Source organism: Anolis sagrei, chromosome Y, assembly GCF_037176765.1.
Source record: "Anolis sagrei isolate rAnoSag1 chromosome Y, rAnoSag1.mat, whole genome shotgun sequence".
NCBI lineage: Eukaryota > Metazoa > Chordata > Lepidosauria > Squamata > Dactyloidae > Anolis > Anolis sagrei.
In genome coordinates, this window is record NC_090035.1 from 69,059,040 (window position 1) to 69,083,763 (window position 24,724).

A 24,724-nucleotide genomic window follows, 5' to 3' on the forward strand; every position below is an offset into this window, starting at 1 on the left:
AACAATGACTATATTTTAATAAAACGTACATTGATTGTAGCATAAATATTACAGTATTTTCTGCATAATCACCATTCAGTTCAATACATGTATTATATTTTTAGGAACAGTGAGAATATTAATCTGAATCTTATAGTTCAGTACTGGGGAAAATACCTCTCAATGGGGACATTTCCACATTTTGAAGCCTATCCTAGCCCATATTAGGGTGCATATTAGGCAGATGCACCCATAACCTTAACTCAGGCCATTGCTGATTGATTATATTCATTAGCATGGAAGGTGTGGTTTGTGATTTTGCATCTAGCCTTCGAAATGGCTAAAATACAGAAAGTTTAAGAATATCCAGAAATGAATGGATTCACAACTTCATAATAAAGGTCAACCCAACCCAATTTGCCAAACGAAAACCTTGGCATCTCACTGACACATCCTGTCTATATCTTCCTACTTCAGTCAGCCATGCTCTGTTTATGGACCATCGGGATTGCGCAACCACCAAATACCCAAATGGAGGAAAAGAATCATCCAAGAAAGGTGACAAATACTTTGCAATCAAGTACAAGGCAACTTACTGCTCCAGTGACTTGTGCAATGGAGAAATGCCTTCCGTACATCCTCACAACGAGACTACATTGGTCAAAGGTAAAAAAAAGAAGTGGCAAGAGCTTCATGGCGTGAGAGCTGCATGCATGGCAAGAAAAGATTCAGCAGTTACTTATCTCCATGACATAGATCCATTTCTCATGGGATAGAATCATATTGATCTCCCACCTTCTTCTTTTTTTCACTCTGTTCTTCATTCATTCAGTCCTTCTTCCTTTCACTAGAAAGATGCAAGTTGTGACAGAGACATTTTAAGTCTAACTACAGTCATATACGGGGGTTGAATGAAAAGTAATGCCTCCATCTTTGTAACTCCTGTACTGATATGCGGCAGGTACTGGCTTGTTCACTAGACTCTACTCTACAGTTCCATTTTGGCAGGAATCCTTAGCATTGAATGGTTGTGGTATTAAAGTGTGAAGTATGGAACCCTGCACAGACGGTTGATCAATGCAAATTAAGCAACGTGCAGTCATTGAATTCTTGACAGCAGAAGGTGTCACCCCAAAAGAGATTCATCAGAAAATGCAAGCTGTTTATGGTGATTGTGTTAATGTGGGTACTGTACGTCTTTGGGCGAGTAAGTTTAAAGATGCTGTGGTGACACCTTCTGCTGTTAAGAATTCAGTGACTGCACGTTGCTTAAGTCACATTGACTGACCGTCTGCACAGAGTTCCATACTTCGCACTAACAACACAACTGTTCAATGCTAAGGCTTCCCGCCAAAATGGAACTGTAGAGGAGAGTCTCCTGGACAAGCCAGTACCTGCCGCATCTGTTGAGGTGCTACGAAGGTGGAGGCATTACTTTTTATTCAACCCTCATATATATACATACACACACACACACACACACACATTCTCTTTACAGCTTCCCACCTGCAAATTAACAATGGAAACTCATGTAGAATCATAGATTTGGAAGAGACTTTGTGGACCATCCAATCCAACCCCCTACCAAGAAGCAGGAAAATCGCATTCAAAGCACCCTGGCCATCCAGCCTCTGCTTAAAAGCCTCCAAAGAAGGAGCCTCCACCACACCCCGGGGCAGAGAGTTCCACTGCTGAACAGCTCTCACATTCAGGAAGTTCTTCCTAATGTTCACATGGAATTTCCTTTCCTGTAATTTGAAGCCATTGTCCTAGTCTCCAGAGCAGCACAAAACAAGCTTGCTCCCTCCTCCCTATGACTTCCCCTCACATATTTATACATGGCCATCATGTCTCCTTTCAGGCTTCTCTTCTTCAGGCTAAACATGCCCTGCTAAACATGGCTCCTTACGGGGCTTGTTCTCCAGACCCTTGATTATTGTAGTTGCCCTCCTCTGTACACATTCCAGCTTGTCAACATCTCCCTTCAACTGCAGTGCCCAGAATTGGACACAGTATGATTCCGGGTGTGGTCTGACCAAGGAGGAAGAGAGGGGTAGCATGACTTTCCTGGATCTAGACACTAGACTCCTATTTATGCAAGCCAAAATCCCATTGGCATTTTTAGCTGCCACATGACATTGTTGGCTCATGTTTAACTTGTTCCCCACAAGGACTCCAAGATCTTTTTCACACATATTGCTATCAAGCCATGCATTTTGCATCACTGTCCATCTGAGACCTTTTTTTGTCCTTTCTTGGATCAAAGAGAAAGATTAGGAAAATTGGCTACAATTGAGTATGATACCTTTGAAACAACATTTGAGTTTTAGCACTACTCCATTTTAGCTATTCACAACTGGAGACTGGACATATGGATGTCTGGAGACATTGATAATGAACTGACATATAGATCTAGCAGGGCTCCCTGGTGGCACAGTGGGTTAAACCACTGAACTGCTGAACTTGCTGACCGAAATGTTGGCGGTTCATATCCGGGCAGTGGGGTGAGCTCCTGCTGTTAGCCCCAGCTTCTGCCAACGTAGCAGTTTGAAAACATACAAATTTCAGTAGATCAATAAGTAAAACTTCTGCAGGAAGGTAATGGCGCTCCATGCAGTCATGCTGGCCACTTGATCTTGGAGGTGTCTATGGACAATGCCGGCTCTTCAGCTTAAAAATGAAGATGAGTATCACCCCTTCGAGTCGGAAATGACTAGACTTACTATGTGTCGTACTCCAGAGCAGAAACACATCTGAATTGAAACACCACACCAGCTTGTTAAAATCAGCAAGCAGTTTATTGTAGAAATTATGTAGGCAAAGCAGTAAAAATAATTAAACAGTAAAAGTCCAAAATCCAAGATAATCCATAAACTTTAAAAGTAAATCGGGTCCATTAGTACATAGAAATGCATGGAGCAAGGCACTTGAAAAAATGGAACAAAACAACAGGAATTCTCAAGACTTGGCTACAACTTGATACATGCAACATGAGCACTTGAAAACAAAACCAGCATGAAATAAAAACACTGACTCGACTGAGACACTAGACTCCCATGAATTATTATAAACCCTTTCCAAAAGCTGAAACTGACAGGAAAGAGTTCTTTCTCACTTTCCCACTAGTTAACAATTTGTTGTCTTTTTTTTGTTGTAAACGAGCAGAACAGCTGAGATTCTGAAAGTTCGACCTCTGTTTACTAAAGAGGTCGAACTTTCACTATCATTCTCCTTCTGCACCTGTCAGAACAAGATCATCATCATTTTCAGGCTACTGCTCTGAGAAAATTGGTGAAAGGTCTTTCCCAGGAATGTGACCTTGTTCAAGCCTCTCTTCTGAATTTAACTCCAGCCCGGGCAAAGCTGCATCCTCAGGCCCACCATCAGGAACATTATCCCCATTCCCATTATGCACATCAATATAAACATCATTCCTGAACATCAGGCTGACAAACAACACTGTCAGGAGAAACCTTTACCTTTACTATAGATCCTGCAATTGATTTGAATTTTAATTGTTAATTTATTTGGTGATTTGTTCCTATGATTCCCCCCCCCTTTTCCCCCATAACTGTATTTAATCTGTTTATTCAAAAAGTAAATAAATAAATGTAAATAATGTATCAACATATAAGCAATGAGTAAGTAATCCTATAGGTTAAAGAGCCCCGCTCTAGTTGGGAATAAAATTAACAGGTTTCTCCCTTTCATTTTGATATAGAAAAATGTAAGCCAAGCAGTTCGAAGAAATGCTATGCTGGCATCAACTATCATGAATCTGAAACAGGACTAGAACCTGTGACATGCCGCAGCGACTCTGACTACTGTTACCAAGGATCTGGGCATATCAAAGCCGGTGGGTAAAGTAATCAAACCCAGAGCTTAAAAACAAATCCTTCATTTCTTGAACCCTGCATTATAAATCTTCACTTATCCTGTTCCTGCATGCAAGCTCATGTTATTTTAAAAGATTCTCTTTCTCTCCACTGAGTAGGACTGCAAAATACTTTGCATTTTATTATAGTTTCTCGACCCATGTATCTTTTGTTTGGGGCATGAAAGAATAACTTTGTGCTGATGATGAAATAAAATCCAGAACTGTGAAAAATCTCAGCAACCATTGACCATGTTCTACAAAGTAATAATACTGGAGAGACTGATGATGTTTATCTACACAAGAATTATTGGTTTTATTGGTTTTTTGCTGGCTGGAGTGTGGGATCATTGGTAATTCCCATTCTGTTGTCAAAGGCTTTCATGGCCAGAATCTTTGGATTGTTGCATGTTTTCTCGGCTGTATGATTCCTTTTTGAATCATAGAAGCTTTGGGATGGATCTCCTGCCATGAGGATTTGCAAGTTGGTGATATATCAATAGCTTTAGACCTGAACCTCCATGCGCTTTGGGCATGTTATCTCAGTTCTAGGAAATAATGCATTAGAAAGAGTGACTCCATCAAATCAATAACTCAACTTCCCCCTCCCCAACAATGAACACATTCCCCAGGCTGTATCTACACTGTCCAATTAATGCAGTTTGACAACACTTTAACTACTATGTTTCAAAACTGAGGAATCCTGGGAGTTGTAGATCTACAAGGCCTTTAGTTTTCTCTGCCAAAGAGTGCTGGTGCCTCACTAAACTAAAACCAAACAATGAATACATGTATAAAGGATCAAGGTTATGTCTCATGAATAAATCACGCTGCTGGTCATCAGTTTAAAGGATCATAGTTACTAATACCCCAGCTAGACACCAATATAATAGAATATGATTCTTGGCACGGAGCGTTTATATGTGAATGAGGTAATGTGTATGTACTTTGGTAGATTCGCTGCCACCACCTAATTTATTTTAGGAAGTTACAGATGATTCCTCTGAGGTAAACATCTTCCTGCCCACCAGCTCTCCCTTAGCTCCTTACGATGACTGTGATGTAAAGATGTTAAAACAGATAGAAATATTCTCACAGGAAGGAATCACTACTGAGGCTTCTTTAAAAGTTGAACTAGAGAAAATGTTTATTTATAATATTGAACAAACAACTATCTTCTTTAATGAGGCACACAAGGTGAATGGTTACTGAGGTACAATAATCTTGATGGTTACTTCAAACAGGTTCTTTGACTTAGATATGAGTAAAACTCCTCACTCTATAATAACGCAGTAGCAGTGAGTTCCCCAGACTAACCTAACCAGGTTGTCCCTAGAGCAATTAGCTACACTCTAAGCAGAGTCCTCTTAAAGCTAATCTACCCTAACCCCAGAGAGCGAACCACTTGTGTAAAAACCCACACAAGCACCCAGGCAACTACTTTGACCCTCCTGGCCAATAATGCAGCCTTGCCTGTCACAAATGCTCTCTGACAGAAAAACCTAAGCTCAAAAATCTACCTCTCTTCTCCTCTGTTCCCAAAATCAATCCTTCTTCTTCAAACCCAAAAATCAATCTCCCTGCCCTCTGTCAAGCTGACACTTTTCCCTCTCAGGGATAAACTCCTCCCATCTGTCCTGACCAATCAAAAGAGAGCTTCAGCTCCTCCCCTCTTCTCCTGTTACACTCCCAAGATGTCTGCTTTCTTTGCTGACACTCCCAAAATGGAGTCCTGCCTACTGATATTCCAGGCTTCTCCTTCTGCCTATGAGGTAAGAATCATTACAACATGCATCGGGCTGCATCTACATTGTCCAATTAATCCAATTTGACCACACTTTAACTGCCATAGCTCAAAGTCTGGAATCCTGGCAGCTGTAAATCTACGAGACCCTTAGCTTTTTCTGCCAAAGGATGAAAGCTAAACTACAACTCCCAGGATTCCATTGCAGTGAGCCATGGCAGTTAAAGAAGTCTCAAACAGCATTAGTTTTGATGTAGAGATATTGGAAATATAGATATGTATACATATATTGTATGTACATTACAAGCACTGAAATGTAGAAAATTCAAGTTCTCTCTGTATTAGAAGGCCAAGCTGACAGAACAAAAGGGATGCTGAAGGATCGGTGTCCAAGGAACAGGCAAGAGGGGGGTGAACATTCTAGTGGGGGGGAGATCAGAAAGTCCTGGTACCAACAGATATAAGTAAAAAGTAAGGAGTTTGTCTCCCTCCCTCCTGACAGGTCAAAAGTAGGCCCCTGATGGATGTAAGCTGCTCTTTAGAAAAAATATGAAGACATACCCCTTGCATGTAGAAGATATAATTTGATATTTCTATGATGCTAAAGTGACATAGTGATGACGTTAACATATGTAGAAGCATGTTTCTTTGTTTGCCTGCATTTGAAGATGTATAAAAAGGAAAGTCAACACCTTTATCCTCACTCTGGTTCGGTTTTGGATTAGATTCCACACCAGAGTCTCAGCTGAAAATAAACTTACTTTTCTGTCTTCCAGAAAGGATCACTCTTGGTATTATCTCTCCTATCTGCTGCTACAATTTGACAGTGTAGATATGCCCCTAGATTTGTTTCCATCCATCCTTTTAATGCTGCACTGTATTGTGGAAGATCTGGTCATATATCTTACCGTCTCCTAAGACGATTGTTTGTATTTCTTCTTCTATCTCCATTCTCTTTCCAACAAACAGCAAATAACGCTCTACATTTACGCGTCAGAAGCTGCCGAAGCATCTGTCACATTCCTCAGCAACAGATTTTTGGACCAATAGAGATCTCTCTCAAAGGGTCCTGCTGCTCTGGAAACCTCTGCAACAAGAAAGAAAATGCTGATCCAACCCCGACTGCTCAAGCGTGGGAAACTACCAGTGAATTATATGGACACGGCACTGTCAATCAAACCGGCAATTTCACCAACCTTGGCCATGGATATGGCCTCTTCCGAGACTTTGAGTGTGAGGATTACATTGTCGATAATGGCACAGAGTGGTCCTTCATTGATCCTGGAGCACAAGGGGCAGTATCACCTTTCACTGATCATGGAGCACAAGGGCCAGCATCACCTTTCATTGATCGTGGAGCACAAGGGCCACCTAACAGCAAAGGGTCCACCCTTCAGCTCAGACCTCTGCTGCTCACTCTTGTGGTTACAGTCCTTGCACTATCTTGGTGAGATGCCTTGGCTTCCAAGATCTCTGATCTGATTTTGGAAGAGGTATATTGTAGAAGGGAAGGAAAAGATGGGTCAACCTGAGATAGATAAATTTCTGGCCTTCTGTAGTCCTCTCCTAACTATCAACCAATTGTTAACACAGCCTGGCCATATAGGCCCCTTCTACGCTGCCATATAAAATCCAGATTATCAACTGTGAACTGGATTATATGGCAGTGTAGACTCATAATCTAATTCAATGCAGATTATGAGGATTATCTTCTTTGATAATATGGATTATATGGCAGTGTAGAAGGGGCCATAATCCAACTAGTTGTTGACATATACTGCTATATAATCTCTTCACTATTTCTCCTACTGCAAAGGGAGATGTTGCAATGCTTTCCTCCATTTTTTTAAAGAGAATAATCTGATGATCTCCCCAGTCTGCATTTACTGGGATATAGAATCAGTCCTTTTCTCCTACCCTACAATGTCTCTTTCTATAACAGGTGGGTGAAATAAGTCAGCTTTAGGGAAATTAATGATGCAGTCAGTAATTCTATTTCTTGGGAGCTTTAGAGTGCATCTACACCAGTGGTTCTCAGCCTGCAGGTCCCCAGATGTTTTGGCCTTCAACTCCCAGAAATCCTAACAGCCAGTAGGCCAAAACACCTGGGGACCCACAGGTTGAGAACCACTGATCTACACTGCTGAATTAATGCAGTTTGACAACACTTTAGTTGCCATGGATCAATGCTATGGACGCATTGGATTCCTAATTTGTAACTGGTGAGGTACCAGTTCTCAGTGGCTGAGAAGACTCAAGCACTTGTAAAACTATAACATCTGGGATTCTATAGGATTGAGCTATGGCAGTTATAATGGTGTAAAGCTGCATTAACGTCACAGTGTAGATGCACCCCAGTCTTAGTAAATGTAAAGGATTCCCCTTGATATTAGGTCTAGTCGTGTCCGACTCTGGGGGCATTGTCCGTAAACGCCTCCAAGGTCATGTGATTGGCATGACTGCATGGAGCACCTTTACCTTCCCACTCCATGGTACCTAGCGGAAAGGTAAAGGCGCTCCGTGGTAACTATTGATCTACTCACCTTTGCCTGTTTTTGAACTGCTATGTTGGCAGAAGCTGGGGCTAACAGTGGGAGCTCCCCAAATTCAAACCACCAACCTTTCAGTCAGCAAGTTCAGCAGCTCAGTGGTTTAACCCGCTGCATCACCAGGGGTTCCACAGTCTTACTTTTATTATATATCTTGCAACTTTATATAACATATGTAATATGTCATGAATGTAATTCATATTTGTGAGCAGGACTAAAGTGCATGATAACAAAAGGCATTGGCTTCAACCACAAAAGGAGTCACAGGATCAGGATGCTGGAGAATTGGTGGGGAGGTAAATTGTTGCTTCAGATTCCGGATTCCTGTTTATGACTTCAAGTTCTTGGAGGTTTTGCCTTTCTTGTGTGTCTGTTTTCATGTTTATGGATATATCTTTTGAACAATACCTTGCCTAAGTATTCTTTTGCTTTGTGTTAACTCAAGTCACTGTGGATTGCTTTTTGATGCATTGGTTCAAAAGCTGATGAACTCTTGATCTCATTGGAAAATACTTCATGTACTTTTGTTCTTCTTTTTCATTTGCTTTTTTTCCCTTTTGTACTTATTCATTAATAAACTTTTACTTATTGGATTATCTGAACATTGTGTGGTGTTGGGCAAAAAGGTGTCCCAGGGCTACAGTGCAATGCTCTGGGGGGGGGGGGGGAGCACAAGGCTCCTTCAATACCCATGCCGCACAACGTGCTCGCTGGGAAAGCGAGTTCCCATTTGGGAAGGGATGGAGAAGGCTGCAGGGGAAGAAATAGGGTGAGCTGCAGCTTCCCTAATTTGTGAGGCTGTCCAGCCCAAATGCCACCTCCACCTCAGGTAGAGTATTGCTCAGCCCCATTAGTTCCCGTCATGCCCCATGAAGACCCCCACTGTTTACCCCTAGTTAAGCCCTTTTTAGTTAGAGGGATTAATATCTTTTTGTACAGTTTATAGGGGGTCAGTCTAGAAAGCCTCTTTGCATTTGAATCCTCCATCATCCTGCCCCTTTAAGAATCCCCTCAAGGGTAGAGCCTCAGACAAAGCACCTCTGGTTCTTGGAAGAGTCAGCCTTTTTGTGACTGCAAGTTGAAGAGAGAGGAAGGCCAGAAGCAGGCCTGTAGCTGGGGGGGGGGGGGGGGTTAGGGGTTCCCCCCCCAAAAAATTTTCAGGTTAAAAAAACACCTGGTTTACTTATGAATTTTAACTGGTTAACCAAATCCCCATGCTAAGTGTATGAGACACAAAAAATTTAAGAGTCCCTCCAGAACTGCAAGCACGATCTCAAGCAAATATTGACAATGTATTCAAACTGTCATTACTTGCGGCAATAGCCGATGTAGCAAAGCAACCAAGTTGGGGGGGGGGGGGTTTGAATGCTCTCATTAAGGAGGCCAGACTTGGTGGAGGTGGTTAACAGGGGCGGAGCTGCAGGCTATTGAAGGCTGCTCTGCCCCCTGCTGCGCTCTTTGCTTCAGCATGAGCTAGGAGGCAGGTTTCAACACCACCACCACCACCCCCCGCCCCCGAAATTTTCAACCCTCCCCGAATTTTTTTTCTGGCTATGGCCCTGGCCAGAAGGTCCACAAAATAGCACATCTATTTGGAGCTGTATGAGTTGCACTCAAGTCCAGTCGGATCTGCATTCAAGTTCAGTGAAAGTTAAATCTCGAGACCATCTTAGAGACAGTTGAACACCATACAAGAGAGAGACAAAAAGAAGAAATAAAGATTCAAGAGCCTCAATTCAGCCAGAACTGTGTCTTATCTCTCAAAGACTTTACGTCTTCTCATAAAGACTTTGTAGTGAGACTCAGGAGGAAAGTCTAAAATTCTTGTCAGTTTAAATTCAACCATACAGTTTCTGATCTGTTCCCTGGGCAGCCAGTTCACTTTCCAAGTAGTTAAGATAGTGTGGGTGCAGAACAGTCCCCTTTAGCCAAAAAAAATCTGTCTGGCTGCTGTGATCCATATTGGCTAAGGCTTCGGCTGCCCCAGCTAGGATCGTTTTAATAGATTTGGCGGCTGAATCCCTTGAATCCTCTGAATCCATTACACCAAATCACACCCCTAGTACAAACTCTCTCTGCTATCTTCATCCTATGAATAATCCTGACACATTGATTATGTTGGCACTTAAGTAGTTGTTTGTATAGCCTTAACTCACAGCCTGTTAGGAACTTTTGAATTATCTAACATGCCCTCCTTCATTACTTTAATATACCTATTTTTCTCTCAGCAATTCCATTCTCTCCTGGAGAGCAAGGGAGCATGTTAGTACATGGCACACAGCTGGGAACTTTACTGCACCATCACCAACCCCTTTATTGGGCTTTCTTTGCTCAGCAGAGCACTCTTGAACCTATTCAAGGTGTCTTTCTTGCTCCAATAATCTAGCAGAGACATAGTCCAAAGTTAAATTAGCTTCTGGTACAGTCTGGATTGTGCACACAAAATTATCCCAGGTCTCATCCAGATAAGAAAGTAAAATAAATGGCTTATGAGATTCTGTGAAGGTTATCCGTCTGTCCCCCAGATCCATAAACAAAGTCCTTAGTTTCTGCAAGTGTTCTCACTGCTTTTTATTAGGATTAGGAATTATTTCTGGTTGTACTACTTCACCTGGTTACTTGCTTTTTAAAAAAGAATTGTCAAACTAAGGGAGCTAAAGCTTATCTGTTTTAGGTGGTATTGCCTCTTAAAACTGGGCTACATCCATTTTCCCCCAAATTGCTATCTGGTGACTTCCAAGTAAATGAGTAAATCTTCTCTGATTTTCATCTCAAACTTGAAAAGAGCTGTCCATGGTACGGAACTCTCTTTCCAAAACATGTTCAGCACATGCAACAAATCCTTTAAAGTTCTGGTTAAAATATCTCACTGGCATTTATTTGATAATTTGTTGAATGTATATCCTGCCTTTCTCTCAAAGTGAGATCCAATGTGGACCGGCACCTTTCTCCATAATAGCTTTGCCCGCACATGTTCAAAAGTCGCTGTTTGCTTCATCCTAGCCACATTAGATCTCTTGAGCAGTTTTCCTCATTTGTTTCATACAGGAAATCTTTGCACAATCATAACTCACATGTTTTTATGCAATATTACGAGAAACCCAAATGGTGCAAGAGATGTATGATCGTATCTTTCTGTTCTGCGATCCTCTCTTTTGCTCTTTAAAGACAAGTCATTGCACGGGAGAAGCATTTGGTTCCAGGCCATGGAAACTGCTCCTCTGAGATGGAAAGCCATTACAGGCTTTCTGGTGATGAATCTTCATATCTCAGGTACTGATTGTAAATATATTAACTACTGTCAGAATACAAATTCAACTGATTAAAACAACCCAAAAGAGGGCCACCAGGTGCGTTTGTGTGTTTTTGTTGTTGTGTTTGGATGAATCCTATGCTATGATGAAATAAATACATTATTATTATTATTATTATTATTATTATTATTATTATTAGGGGAAGCAGTTGCACAGGGATTGGGTGAAAAATAGCAGGGTGCCTCTGTTTTCTTTGCTGCTTTTTTAGCAAAAGGAAGCAAGTGCGTGAAATATTATGTCCAGGAGTGACAATGGTCATAGTGGGGTTTATATATATACTAGCTGTACCTGCCACACACTGCTGTGGCCAACCTTTCCTCCCTCTTTCTCTCCTACATTCTTTCTCTCCTTCCTTCCTTCCTTCCTTCCTTCCTTCCTTCCTTCCTTCCTTTTCTTTCATTCTTTCCTTCCTTCCTTCCCTTCCTCTTCCCTTCCTCCCCCCCCCCTTTTTTCTATTCCTTCCTCTTTCTCCCCTTTCATCCTTCCCTATCTATTCTTCGACTGCAACTCCCAGCAGTACTCCTGATCAATCAATCTACCTACCTACCTACCTACCTATCTATCTCTATCTAATCTATCTATCTTATCTATCTGGTGGATTGCTGGGAGTTGCAGACCAGAAACAGGAAATTGGAAATATGCAGCGATTGGGATGCTCTCAAATCCAAGGAGAAGAAAACTTGCAGCTTGGAAGCAGTGCATTTGGATCATCCTCCTCTCCAAAGGGCCTGGTCTAGGGGATGCTGGGAGCTGTAGTCTGGAAGAGAGTGTGGATATGCTATTGCATTATCGAAGGTTTTCATGGCCGGAATCACCGGGTTGTTGTAGGTTTTTTTGGGCTATATGGCCATGTTCTAGAGGCATTCTCTCCTGACATTTTGCCTGCATCTATGGCAAGCATCCTCAGAGGTTGTGAGGTCTGTTGGAACTAGGGAAATGGGTTTATATATCTGTGGAATGACCAGGGTGGGACAAAGGACTCTTGTCTGTTGAAGCTAGGTGTGAATGTTTCAACTGACCACCTTGATTAGCATTTGATGGCCTGGCAGTGGTTTGGTGTGGCTTGTTGGTGCCTGGGGCAATCTTTTGTCGAGAGGTGATTAGATGTCCCTGATTGTTTCCCCTCTGTTGTTTTGCTGTTGTAATTTTAGAGTTTTTTAATACTGGTAGCCAGATTTTGTTCATTTTTATGGTTTCCTCCTTTCTGTTGAAATTGTCCACATGCTTGTGGATTTCAATGGCTTCTCTGTGTCGTCTGACATGGTGGTTGTTGGAGTGGTCCAGCATTTCTGTGTTCTCAAATAATATGCGGTGTCCAGGTTGGTTCATCAGGTGCTCTGCTATGGCTGACTTCTCTGGTTGAAGTAGTCTGCAGTGCCTTTCATGTTCCTTGATTCGTGTTTGGGCAATGCTGCTGCGTTTGGTGGTCCCTATGTAGACTTGTCCACAGCTGCATGGTATACGGTAGACTCCTGCAGAAGTGAGAGGATCAAGACAAGAGTCATTTGTCCCACCCTGGTCATTCCACAGATATATAAACCCATTTTCCTAGTTCCAACAGACCTCACTACCTCTGAGGATGCTTGCCATAGATGCAGGCGAAACGTCAGGAGAGAATGCCTCTAGAACATGGCCATATAGCCCGAAAAAACCTACAACAACCCATGCTATTGTGTGTTTTGCTTGTCAGGGCGAGTCCTTTTGCCCATGCACTGTGGCTTCTTTTTGCGTTTTTTGGCTTTTTAAGTCCCTTCCGCTGTGTTTTTCAGTGGGTTTTTTTTTTTAGTGAATTCTATCTATGTAAATAAAAATGTAATGTTAGTTTGTGGGACTAACATAACTGAAAAACCACTGGATGAATTGACATTAAATTTGGACACAATACACCTATCAGGCTGATGTATTGTGTCCAAATTTCATGTCAATTCATCCAGTGGCTTTTGAGTTATGTTAATCCCAAAAACGAACATTACATTTTTATTTATATAGATAAAGGTCTGTTTATGAGTGACCTCAAATCTAGCAAAGCCTCTAAAAAAGCAGTTCCCCTTTTTAAAACTAGGTTTCTAGTGCCTTGTGATCAAAATGCCTATGGAGCCCAGTGGCGCAATGGGTTAAACTCTTATGCCAGCAGGACTGCTGACCGAAAGGTTGATGGTTTGAATCCGGGGAGCGGGGTTATCTCCCATCTGTCAGCTCCAGCTTCCCATGCAGGGACATGAGAGAAGCCTCCCACAGGATGGGAAAAAAACCGGGCGTCCCCTGGGCAACGTCCTTGCAGAAGGCCAATTCTCTCACACCAGAAGCAACTTGCGGTTTCTCAAGTTGCTCCTGACACACACACACACACACAAAAACAAACAAAAGAAAGAAATCAAAACCTGGAGGGATAACTTAAAAGCATACTCTGAGATAATTTTTTTAATTCCCATTTTTGTATTTCACTTCAGTTACTTCAGCCATTATGTGCCATTCTATCACTAACTATACGCAGACTGGTGTCCCTGGTTATGTAAGTTCCTACCTCCCTGATGAACCTGCCATCACCTGTCTCCCTATTCACAACGCTTGCATCACTATACGATTGGAACTGAGTACAGGTAAGTTCAACCTAAATATAATCAGACCAAATGAGTTTATCAGGATTTGGACCCAAGAGGGGTGCTAAGGTTCTAAAAGTCAGGTTGATGTTTGCAAGGAAACATGAGGCAAGGAAATTTAAAGTACTATATAGCACTTTCAACAGGAGGGTTGTACTCATATATGATTTGCAGCCATTCAGATTCCCAGTAGGATTGCCTAAGGAAGGAGACTGCAAGCAATACTCAATTGGCCCCCCGAGACAATTCCTGCCCTTCTCCCTCTGGACAATAACTCTCCATTTATCTATGGGTCATGTCAAAATCCATAATTTTGGGCAACAAACCTGTCCCCAACTTTTAACATGAGATCAATTAATGCAAGAGTATACAGTAGTCAAGTAACATAAAAGGTTTAACAGTCCTGTTAGATTTACTTTGATGATGATGATGATGATGATGATGATGATGATGATGATAATCTTTTTTGTATACCGCCCTATCTCCCCAAGGAAACTCAGGGCGGTTTACAACAGAAAATTGGCAAACATTCAGTGCCAGCATAACATAACAAACAAATCAAATCATAAACAATAAAATAAACAACATCAGGTGTACTTATAGAGCAACTCAAAAATAACAAACTTAGACATTTAAATATATAAATCAAACATTTAGAACATGTTTACTATTAGATCTAATGATAGCAAACACTCAAAACATTAAAAGTAAAAAAGCATTTACAAGTCAACAGGACTGAGGTGGTGTCCAAGTCAGAGTGATTAAGGTGCTGGCTAGAGAAAATTGGTATAGGATCTATAGGGGTCTAGTTACCATCCCTCTCCCACAGCCACCTCCCCATAATATCCACCCCCATTCTTTATGCCCTCCCAGATCCTCACAATTAAGGAGTCCTCTGAATACTATTTAAGGACAGGAATGCAACCCAGCTCTTCATAGGGGTGGTGGTGATTATAAACTGTGGTATGAGGTCCTTTGGGAGGCAGATGGGGGGGTGTTTTTTCTCGTGATGCCAAAGTGTCTCTATCCATGTTGGTAAATGTCCTATAGTGCCAAGATCTTATTGATTGGCTTAAGATGGATTGCAAAGCAGGCTCTGGGTCTAATGCTGGCTGTTTTATCTGCTGCTGGCGTCAGGTGAGATGGCACAGCTGTGGGGGCCATGCCCAGTATGTTTGGAAAGGCTGGCCTCAGGCAGGAGTTCTAAGGTAGAGTTCTCACCCTCTGACTGTTTCTGCCGCTCAGAAGATTTGACATCATTTTCTGGCCCTGTGACAATTTGATTTTGAAAAATTTGACTTGTCAAAACAAGGATTGGTGATAAAGCTTAAGTGGAGGCATTCTTTCCCCTTTTACTTACTTACTTACTTACTTAGGCGATCCCTCTTTGGCTGAGTAGGATAGTCTTCTAGGATCAGAATTCTTGTGAGTCTGTAGGTGGTTGTGGAGCCCTATTCTTGACCTACATCTTCTTCTGCAGTGAGGGCATTGGTTTCCCAGTGGAAGATGGTCCCAGTCGGGGTTGGCTTGATGCGCCTTCCTCTTGGCACGTTTCTCTCTTTTACCCTCCATTCGTGCCTCTTCAAATTCTGCAGCACTGCTGGTCACAGCTGACCTCCAGCTTGAGTGCTCAAGGGCCAGAGCTCCCAGTTCTCAGTGTCTAAACCAGAATTTTTAAGATTGGCTTTGAGCCCATCTTTAAATCTCTTTTCATGTCCACCAACATTCTGTTTTCTGTTCTTGAGTTCTTTTCCCATGATAACTTTTCTAGGAGTGAATTTTCCTTTCTAGGGGTAGATTTCTCTCACTTCCTGTTGTCTCACCCCATTTTTAACTATGAGCCACTTGTAATTTGAATGTTTGTAACTTGGGGACTGCCTGTATTTATGACTACTTAAGTAAGACGTGTCTTCTATCATGACCATCTACCTTAAAAGCCACAAGCTACTCTGCATATTGGAGATCTGTATTTCTAGCCCTCTACCACCAGCAAATCTCTGGTGTGACAGTGAATTATTGTTTTTATTATTTATTTATTTATTAAAACTTTTGTATCCTGATCTTCTCTACCTCCATAGAGTGACTCAGACCGGATTTTTACAAAGACTATTCTGATTTAGGCAGTAAGAAGCCAGAACTTGAAACTGCTAGGCCATTAAATGCTGATCAAGGTGAAACATTCACACCTCAAGAGTTCTTTCTCCCACCCTGGACATTCCACAGATACATAAACCCCATTTTCCTAGTTTGCAACAGACCTCACAACCTCTGAGATCCCTGCCACAGGTGTACGTGAAACGTCAGGAGATAATGCTTCTGGAACATTGCAATACAGCCCGGAAAAAATAAAAAATACAATAATAATAATCTTTATTTATATCCCACCACATCTCTCTGGAGGGTGCATACGCACTACAGAATTAATTCAGTTTAACACCACTTTAACTTGCCATGGCTCAAATATGTTGAATCCTGGGATTTGTAGTTTGGTGGGGCATCAGGGTTCTTTGGCAATTGTTCCATAGTATAAGCCAAAACCAGAAGTGGTAAATATAATTCAGGTTATTGCTAATTGATTGTATTCATTATTATGGATGGTGTGGTTTGTGATTGTGCATCTAGCCTTCGAAATTTCTAGAATACAGAAAGTTTAGGAATACCACAACTTCATTAAAAAAATCAACCCAACCCAATTTGCCAAAGTAAAATCTCGGCATCTCATTGACACATCCTGTCTATGTCTTCCTACCTCAGTCAGCAATACTCTGTTTATTGATCATCGAAGTTGTGCAACCACCAAATATCCAAATGGAGGAAAAGAATCATCCAAGACCGGTGACAAATACTTTGCAATCAAATACAAGGCAAATTACTGCTCCAGTGACCTGTGCAATGGAAAAATACCATCTGCAGATGCTCACAACAAGACTGCATTAGTCAAAGGTAAAAATGTGGAAAGAGCTTCCATACTGATGAGAGCTGCATAGCAAAGAAAGATTCAGCAGTTACTTCTCTCCATGACATATATCCATTTCTCATGGGATAGAATCACATTGTTCTCCTATCCCAATCTGCTGCTTTTCCTTTTTCACTCTGTTCTTCACTCATTCAGTCATTCTTCCTTTCACTAGAAAGATGCAGAGATACTCTCCATGGTCCCTATTAGCATAAATAGAGAGTCCCAGGGTCTGCAGAAAAAAGCAGGACATGAAGCTGCCCAGAGGTTTTGCAGGAAAATGAATCCCAGACCATCTTCCAGTCTCCTTTGCTGGGGTTGGTTCGACACCTAGCTGTGAAAGATAATACTGCAAGCTACAGATAGATTTTTAGAAACTAAAATGAATTCATCTGGGTTAAAACATGACAACATGTGCAAGTTTCACGAACAGATCGAGGTACACACGTTGGCAGTCGTGCAAACTAGATACAGAGGTTGAAGATTCAGATCTTCGATAATGGGCCAGCTACATAACTGGTTACTCAATTTTTTTAAAATGCATTATGTAATAATATTAATAATTCTTACCTAACTTACTCCAAGGCTGGAGGCAGGCAGCAATGTAATTAAAATACAATAGGTTTTCTTCGTGTCAGGAGCGACTTGAGAAACTGCAAGTCACTTCTGGTGTGAGAGAATTGGCCTTCTGCAAGGACATTGTGCAGGGGATGCCCAGATGTTTGATGTTTTACCATCCTTGTGGGAGGCTTCTCTCAAGTCCCTGCATGAGGAGCGGGAGCTGACAGAGGAAGCTCAACCCGCTTTACCCAGATTTGAACTGCTGGCCTGTAGGTCAGCAGTCCTGCCAGCAGAAAGGTTTAACCCAGTGGTTCCCAACCTTATTTTGACCAGGGACCATTTTGACTAGGAACCACTTTGTCCAGGGACCACTTTGACCAGGGACCACTTTGACCAGGGACCACTTGACCAGGGACCACTTTGACCAGGGGCCACTTGATCAGGGACCACTTTGACCAGGGACCATGTTGACCAGGGGCCACTTTGACCAGGGGCCACTTGACCAGGGACCACTTTGACTAGGAACCACTTTGTCCAGGGACCATTTTGACCAGGGACCATTTCTACAAGGGACCACTTTGACCAGGGACCACTCTCCAACATTAGTACCAAAAGGGTTACGTACCAGTGTTTGGTCAACTTTAGATTCAGTTTGGTTGTTTCAGCTGCTAATTCAGAAAATTGCATTGGATAGACCACATCAGCTCTTGTTTCTGATACAGAACATATGCCATCCAGTAGTTGCCATCTGCTTTCCCACAGAAAACTATATTTAATAATCTAGAGCTGATGCCATCTATCCAAGGCAATTTTCTGAATCAGCACCCCAAATAATCCCAGGAACAGGCCTAAAAACAAAGACACCAAGGCGCTCCCGCTTCCAGATGCCCCCGCTTCCGCTTGTGGAGAAGGAGGAGGAGAAGCAGCAGTGATGAGGTTTGTTGTTGCTCCTTTTGTGGGTTGTCAGACTCTCCTCTCCCAACATCCTTGTTAGCTTGGCACTATAAGAGGGTTTCGTGAGACCAGTTGCTCTCGTTGCAACGGTGTAGTAATGGTGAGGCCACAAACCATATTTTAGTTCTTGGGGACCACTGGTGGTCCACAGATCACAGGTTACGAATCACTGGTTTAACTCATTGCCCACTGGGCCTCTATTAATACAATAGATGAAATGCATAGACGTAAGATTAAAATACACACTCAGATCATTGAAACCAATACAATGTCAATGTAAAATGTAAAGTTTCAATTGATTGGATAGGCCAGCCAGAAGTGATAGATCCTCAATTCTGTTTTAATTTCTGACAGCTCCTTTAACTGTTGAATCTCTTCCAGCAGGTCATTCCACAGTCCAGGGGTGGCTGATGAAAGTTTTCTACAATTGAATATCTGTTTATTATCTTTACAAAATATGGTACCTTTGAATCAACATTTGAGGTATTCACAATTGGAAATTGGACAAATGGATGATGCATTTGGAGATACTGATACTAAGCTGACATACAGATCTTACAACTGAGTTGAATTTTAATTGTTAAGTTATTGGGGGGGGGGGGGTTTCCTATAATTTCCATTACTATATTCAATCTATTTATTCCAAAAAGTTCTAATGAAATTTTAAAGATGTTTACAACATATAAACAAATGAGTAAGCAATTACATTGGTTAAATAGCCCTGCTCTAGTTGGGAATATTTATTTATTTATTTATTTATTTACCATATTTGTTCACTGCGTTTCTCAGCCACAACAATTAAAAAACAATTAAAACAGTCATAAATACTATTAAAAACATTTAGCATATAGTATAAAAAACAGTACAAGGCCAAAAAACATTATCATAAACATCTCCTTACCAACGCCGTTATCCAGTTGCATTGTCAGGTCATTCAATGATTTCATATTTAGCAGATTATGCTGCACTAGCGAAAGCTTGTTCAAAAAGCCAGGTTTTAACCTTTCTGCGGAAGTCAGAGGGAAGGGGGCCACTGTTAGACAGGGCGTTCCACAGCCAAGGGGCCACTGCTGAGAAGGCCCTGTCTTTCGTACCCGCCAAACACATCTGCGAAGAAGGCGGGACCGAGAGCAGGGCCTCCCCAGAAGATCTTAGAGTCCTAGATGGTTCATAAGGCTCCTAGATGGTTTAACAGGCTCCTCCCTTTCTTTATAATATAGAAAACTGTAAACCAAGCAGCTTGAAGAAATGCTATGCTGGCATCAACTTTCATGACTCCGAAACATTGCTGGAAGCCGTGACATGCCGCAGCGACTCTGACTTCTGTTACCAAGGATCTGGGTATATCACAATCGGTGCGTAATGTTATCAAATCTGGAGCCTAAGTTGTAAATCTTCACTTACCCTGTTCTTGCTTTAGAATAAATTGGGGGGGGGGGGGGGGAAGGGGAGGGATAAATACAAACAAAAATATGTACTTATTTGACTGCATAATTGGATTCCCTATTTTTAAAAGAAAAATGATCCATAAGCTGCTTTGAAGACATTTTTTAAAAAATAGGATACAAGAAAAATTCTAAATTATCGCGATTGGTTTGCAGACTTTTGCTAACCAACCAATCCCAGTTTGGCAGATACTTTTTGAATCCTAGAAGCTTTGAGAGAAAGCACTGGGGAAACATGGCATGGATCTCCTGCCATGAGGATTTGCAAGTTGGTGATTTATAAATAGCTCAATTGAGAAAAAAAAACCTGCATGGCCAGGGCCACTTACATTTGAGCTTTGGAGCCCATCCAGCCAGCTCCTAAAACCCGTGTCCTCCCATTTCTTTACATGGGACGTCTAGACAACACTCCAGGTAATAGCGAATGGTTTCGGGACAAAGCAGGAAAACCCTGCTTTGTCCCGAAGTAATTTGACACCTGGAAAGACCCAAGTCTTTCCAAAGACCAGGTGTGGGGGCTATGTAGACAGGGACCGGGGATGGAGCCACGCAACTTCTGGTACCCATCTACATAGCTGTTTTGGGTTTCTTCAGCTCCTGGAGCCCAAGAAACCCAAGACACGCCTCACCCCCTCCCAAAAACCCCTTTAAAAACTTTTTAAAAAGAAAATCACTTACCCAGCAGCAGTTTAATGGAAAATTGCTCCTTACTCTCCTTCTCCTGGCGCATCATTCCTAAATGCCAGCTCCAGCAGCTCCAGCAGTGGTTTAATGACAGCCGGGTAAGTTATTTGATTTTAAAGGCTTTTTAAAGGGGTTTTGGAAGGGGGTGTGGGCTGTCTTCCTGTCCTCCTGGAAGGTTCCAAGAGAGCATCTGGACACACACACACACACACACACCCAAAGGAAGGCACACGCTTTCTAGGGGTGGTGGACTTTAACCTGGGAGCAATCGCGTTTAACAAACACAATTCCTCCCACATTAAAGGGTTGTTTGGAACCACCCTTGGATCTGAAACTCCATGCTCTTTGAGCATGCTCTCTCAGATCTAGGGAATACCACATTAGAAAGAGTGACTACATCAAATAAATAACTCAACCACACACACACCGAGAATGAACATATGCCTCAGACTGTATCTACTAGGCATGGTTAGGTACTATTGAATCTTAGTAATTTAGAATAAAGTCAGAAAAATTAACTTTTTGAAGCAATTTTGAAGTTTTTAAGAAAACCGGAACTCCCTTTGCCCTTCCAAAGCTAATCTCGCCATTTTCTTCCAACTCAGGAAGTGAGTCGGAAGCATTTGGAGGCAAGCAGCTTGCATGCTGGAATGCTTGCCTCCCAGCCAACGAGGGGAGACGTTTTGGGGAGAGGAGGGGTTTTGGCACGGCAGCCATCACGCTATATAAAGGGCAGCACATGGCTTAGAAGCTCATTGTGAGCCTGGGAAGGGAAGAGGAAAGAAAAAGGGAAGGGGTGTTTTGAAGGGAGGTTAGAAGAAGAGCGGTTGGAAGGGCAGGGTAAGCGAAGAAGGGCTGGGAGCAGGACTGTTACCTGCCTGCCTGCCTGCCTTGCAGCCTTTTGTGTGTTGTTGCTGTCGGGGGGGGGGGGGGGGAGCAGGGCAGCAGAGAATCAGGGCAGGGAGAAGGGCTCTTGTGCAACTGCATCCGCCATTAACAAAGCGATTTGAAAATTTCCGAATTTTTTTCGGAAAAAAAATCAGAATTCCATTCTGAATCGAACCACCAGTGCCCCCTACATCCAACATGAATTTTGAACCATTTTTTAATCAACTAAGCCTAGTATCTACATTGTCTAGTTCATACAATTTGACCCCACTTTAACTGCCCTAGCTCAAAGCTAAGAAATCCCAGAAGATGTAAATCTATAAGGTCCTTAGCTTTCTCTGCCAACGAGTGCAGGTGCCTCACTAAACTGCAACTCCCAGGATTCCATTGCATTGAGGCGTTGCAGTTAAGGTAGCATCAAAAATTTGACAGTGTAGATGCACCCCTAGATTTATTTCCATCCACCCAGTTAGTTGGTCGTATCTTGTTGAAGGGGATTGTTGAAGGCTTTCATGGCTGGAATCGCTGGGTTGCTGCGAGTTTTCCAGGCTGTATGGTCATGTTCCAGAAGCATTTTCTCTGCCTACATCTGTGGCAGGAATTCTCAGAAGTTGAGGGGTCAACACATCAGACCCCTTAACCTCTGAGGATGCCTGCCATAGATGTGTCGAAATACTTCTGGAACATGGCCATACAGCCCGGAAAACTACAAAGATCGTTTGCATTTCTCCTTCTACCTCCATTTTCTTTCTAACCAACAGGAAATGGAGCTCTACATTTACACATCAGAAGCTGCCAAAGCACCTGCCATGTTCCTCAGAAACAGGTTTTTGGACCAATAGAGATCTCTATGCAAGGGGTCTGTTGCTTTGGAAACCACTGCAATAGGAAAGAAAATGCTCATCCAACCCCAACTAATCAAGCATGGGAAACTACCAGTGGATTATATGGACACAGAAATCAAACCAGCAATTTCACCGACCCTGGTCATGGATATGGTCTCTTCCGGGACTTTGAGTGTGAGGATTACATTGTTGATAATGGCACAGAGTGGTCCGTCATTGATCCTGGAGCTAAGGGCAAAGGGGGCACACTTCAGATCAGTGCTTTACTAGTCACTCTTGTGGTTACCTTCCATGGGCTAACTGGGTGAGATGCCTTGATTCCCAAGCTCTGTGATCTGATTTTGGAAGAGGTATATTTTAGAAGAGAAGGAAAACATGGCACCACCTGGGAATAGATCTGGAGATGGATCGATCTCTGGGCTTCTGTGGTCTCCTAACTATCAACCAATTGTGAACATAGGTTGGATCTATACTGCCATATAATTCTAATAATTAAAGCGGATTATTCATACTATCTAGATTATCTGGATGAATATTCAAATCAGATAATCCCGTTATCTGCTTTGAACTGGATTACATGAGTCCACCATGCCAAATAATCCAGTTCAAAGAAGATCATCTGGATTTTATATTTCAGTGTAGATGGGGCCTAAAATAGCACTGAATTGTTTGAAAGAGACATTTCTATGTAATGTGTTCTGGTTTTCATCTCTGAAATGTTGGAGGGTATGCTATGGAATCCTGGGATTTGCAGTATAGGAAGGGCACCTAGAGCGATCAGCCAGCATCAGATTTCATAGGATGCAGGCATGCCAAGTGAAATGGACTTTCAGTGCTGTACCACTGTGCTTTTGTTGTTGTTCATTCGTTCAGTCGTTTCCGACTCTTCGTGACCACATGGACCAGGCCACGCCAGAGCTCCCTGTCGGCCGTCACCACCCCCAGCTTCTTCAAGGTCAATCCAGTCACTTCAAGGATGCCATCCATCCATCTTGCCCTTGGTCGGCCCCTCTTCCTTTTACCTTCCACTTTCCCCAGCATAATTGTCTTCTCTAGGCTTTCCTGTCTCCTCATGATGTGGCCAAAGTACTTCAACTTTGTCTCTAGTATCCTTCCCTCCAATGAGCAGTCGGGCTTTATTTCCTGAAGTATGGACTGGTTTGATCTTCTCGCAGTCCAAGGCACTCTCAGAACTTTCCTCCAACACCACAGCTCAAAAGCATCGATCTTCCTTTGCTCAACTTTCCCTATGGTCCAGCTCTCACATCCGTAGGTGACTACGGGGAATGCCATTGCTTTAACTATGCGGATCTTTGTTGCCAGTGTGATGTCTCTACTCTTTACTATTTTATCAAGATTGGTCATTACTCTCCTCTCAAGAAGTAAGCATCTCCTGATTTCTTGGCTGAAGTCTGCATCTGCAGTAATCTTTGCACCTAGAAATACAATGTCTGTCAATGTCTCCACGTTTTCTCCCTCTGTTTCTCAGTTGTCAATCATTTTTGTTGCCATAATCTTGGTTTTTTTTATGTTTAGCTGCAACCCAGCTTTTGCACTTTCTTCTTTCACCTTGATTAGAAGGCTCCTCAGCTCTTCCTCGCTTTCGGCCATCAAAGTGGTATCATCTGCATATCTAAGGTTGTTAATGTTTCTTCCAGCAATTTTCACCCCAGCTTTGCATTCATCAAGCCCCACACATCGCATGATGTGTTCTGCATACAAGTTGAATAGATTGGGGGAAAGTATACAATACCGCCATACGCCTTTCCCAATCTGTTGTTCTGTGGTCAGTTCTGACTGTTGCTACTTGGTCCTTATACAGATTCGTCAGGAGAGAGACAAGGTGATTTGGTATTCCTAAACCACCAAGAACTTGCCACAATTTATTATGATCCACACAGTCAAAGGCTTTGGAATACTCAATAAAACAGAAGTAGATTTTTTTTCTGAATCTCCCTGCCTTTCTCAATTATCCAGAGGATATTGGCAATTTGATCTCTCATTCCTCTGCCTTTTCTAAAGCCAGTTTGTACATCTGGCAACTCTCTCTTCATGTATTGCTGGAGTCTTCCTTGCAGGATCTTGACAATTACATTATTGGCATGAGAAATAAGGGCAACTGTACGGAAGTTTGAGCAGTCTTTAGCATTTCCCTTTTTTGGTATGGGGATATAAGTTGATTTTTTTCCCCCAGTCTGATGGCCATTCTTGTGTTTTCCATATTTGCTGGCATATGGCATGCATCACCTTGACAGCATCATCTTTCAAGATTTTAAACTTGTGCTAAATGATTTTAAACCACTGTGCTAAATGAGCAAAAATGAAATGAAA

General features: G+C 42.2%; 1 protein-coding gene across 4 annotated transcripts in view; it reads left to right on the plus strand.

Moving 5' to 3' along the window:
• LOC132780168 (ly6/PLAUR domain-containing protein 5-like) overlaps positions 1-23,435 on the plus strand; it is a 34,720-nt gene extending 11,285 nt beyond the window's left edge. For 2 of the 4 annotated variants that reach the window (XM_060783729.2, XM_067461798.1), the window contains exons 4-6: positions 457-645; positions 3,701-3,835; positions 6,567-8,739. In XM_060783729.2, coding sequence (XP_060639712.2) covers positions 457-645; positions 3,701-3,835; positions 6,567-7,048 — 806 coding nt within the window. In that variant the 3' untranslated portion in view covers positions 7,049-8,739. Of the gene's footprint in view, positions 1-456; positions 646-3,700; positions 3,836-6,566; positions 8,740-11,335; positions 11,420-13,910; positions 14,061-16,814; positions 17,004-19,751; positions 19,887-22,309 lie in introns of those variants that run through there. The other 2 variants (XM_067461800.1, XM_067461799.1) reach the window with 2 other exon arrangements.
• The last annotated feature ends 1,289 nt before the right edge of the window (positions 23,436-24,724 follow it).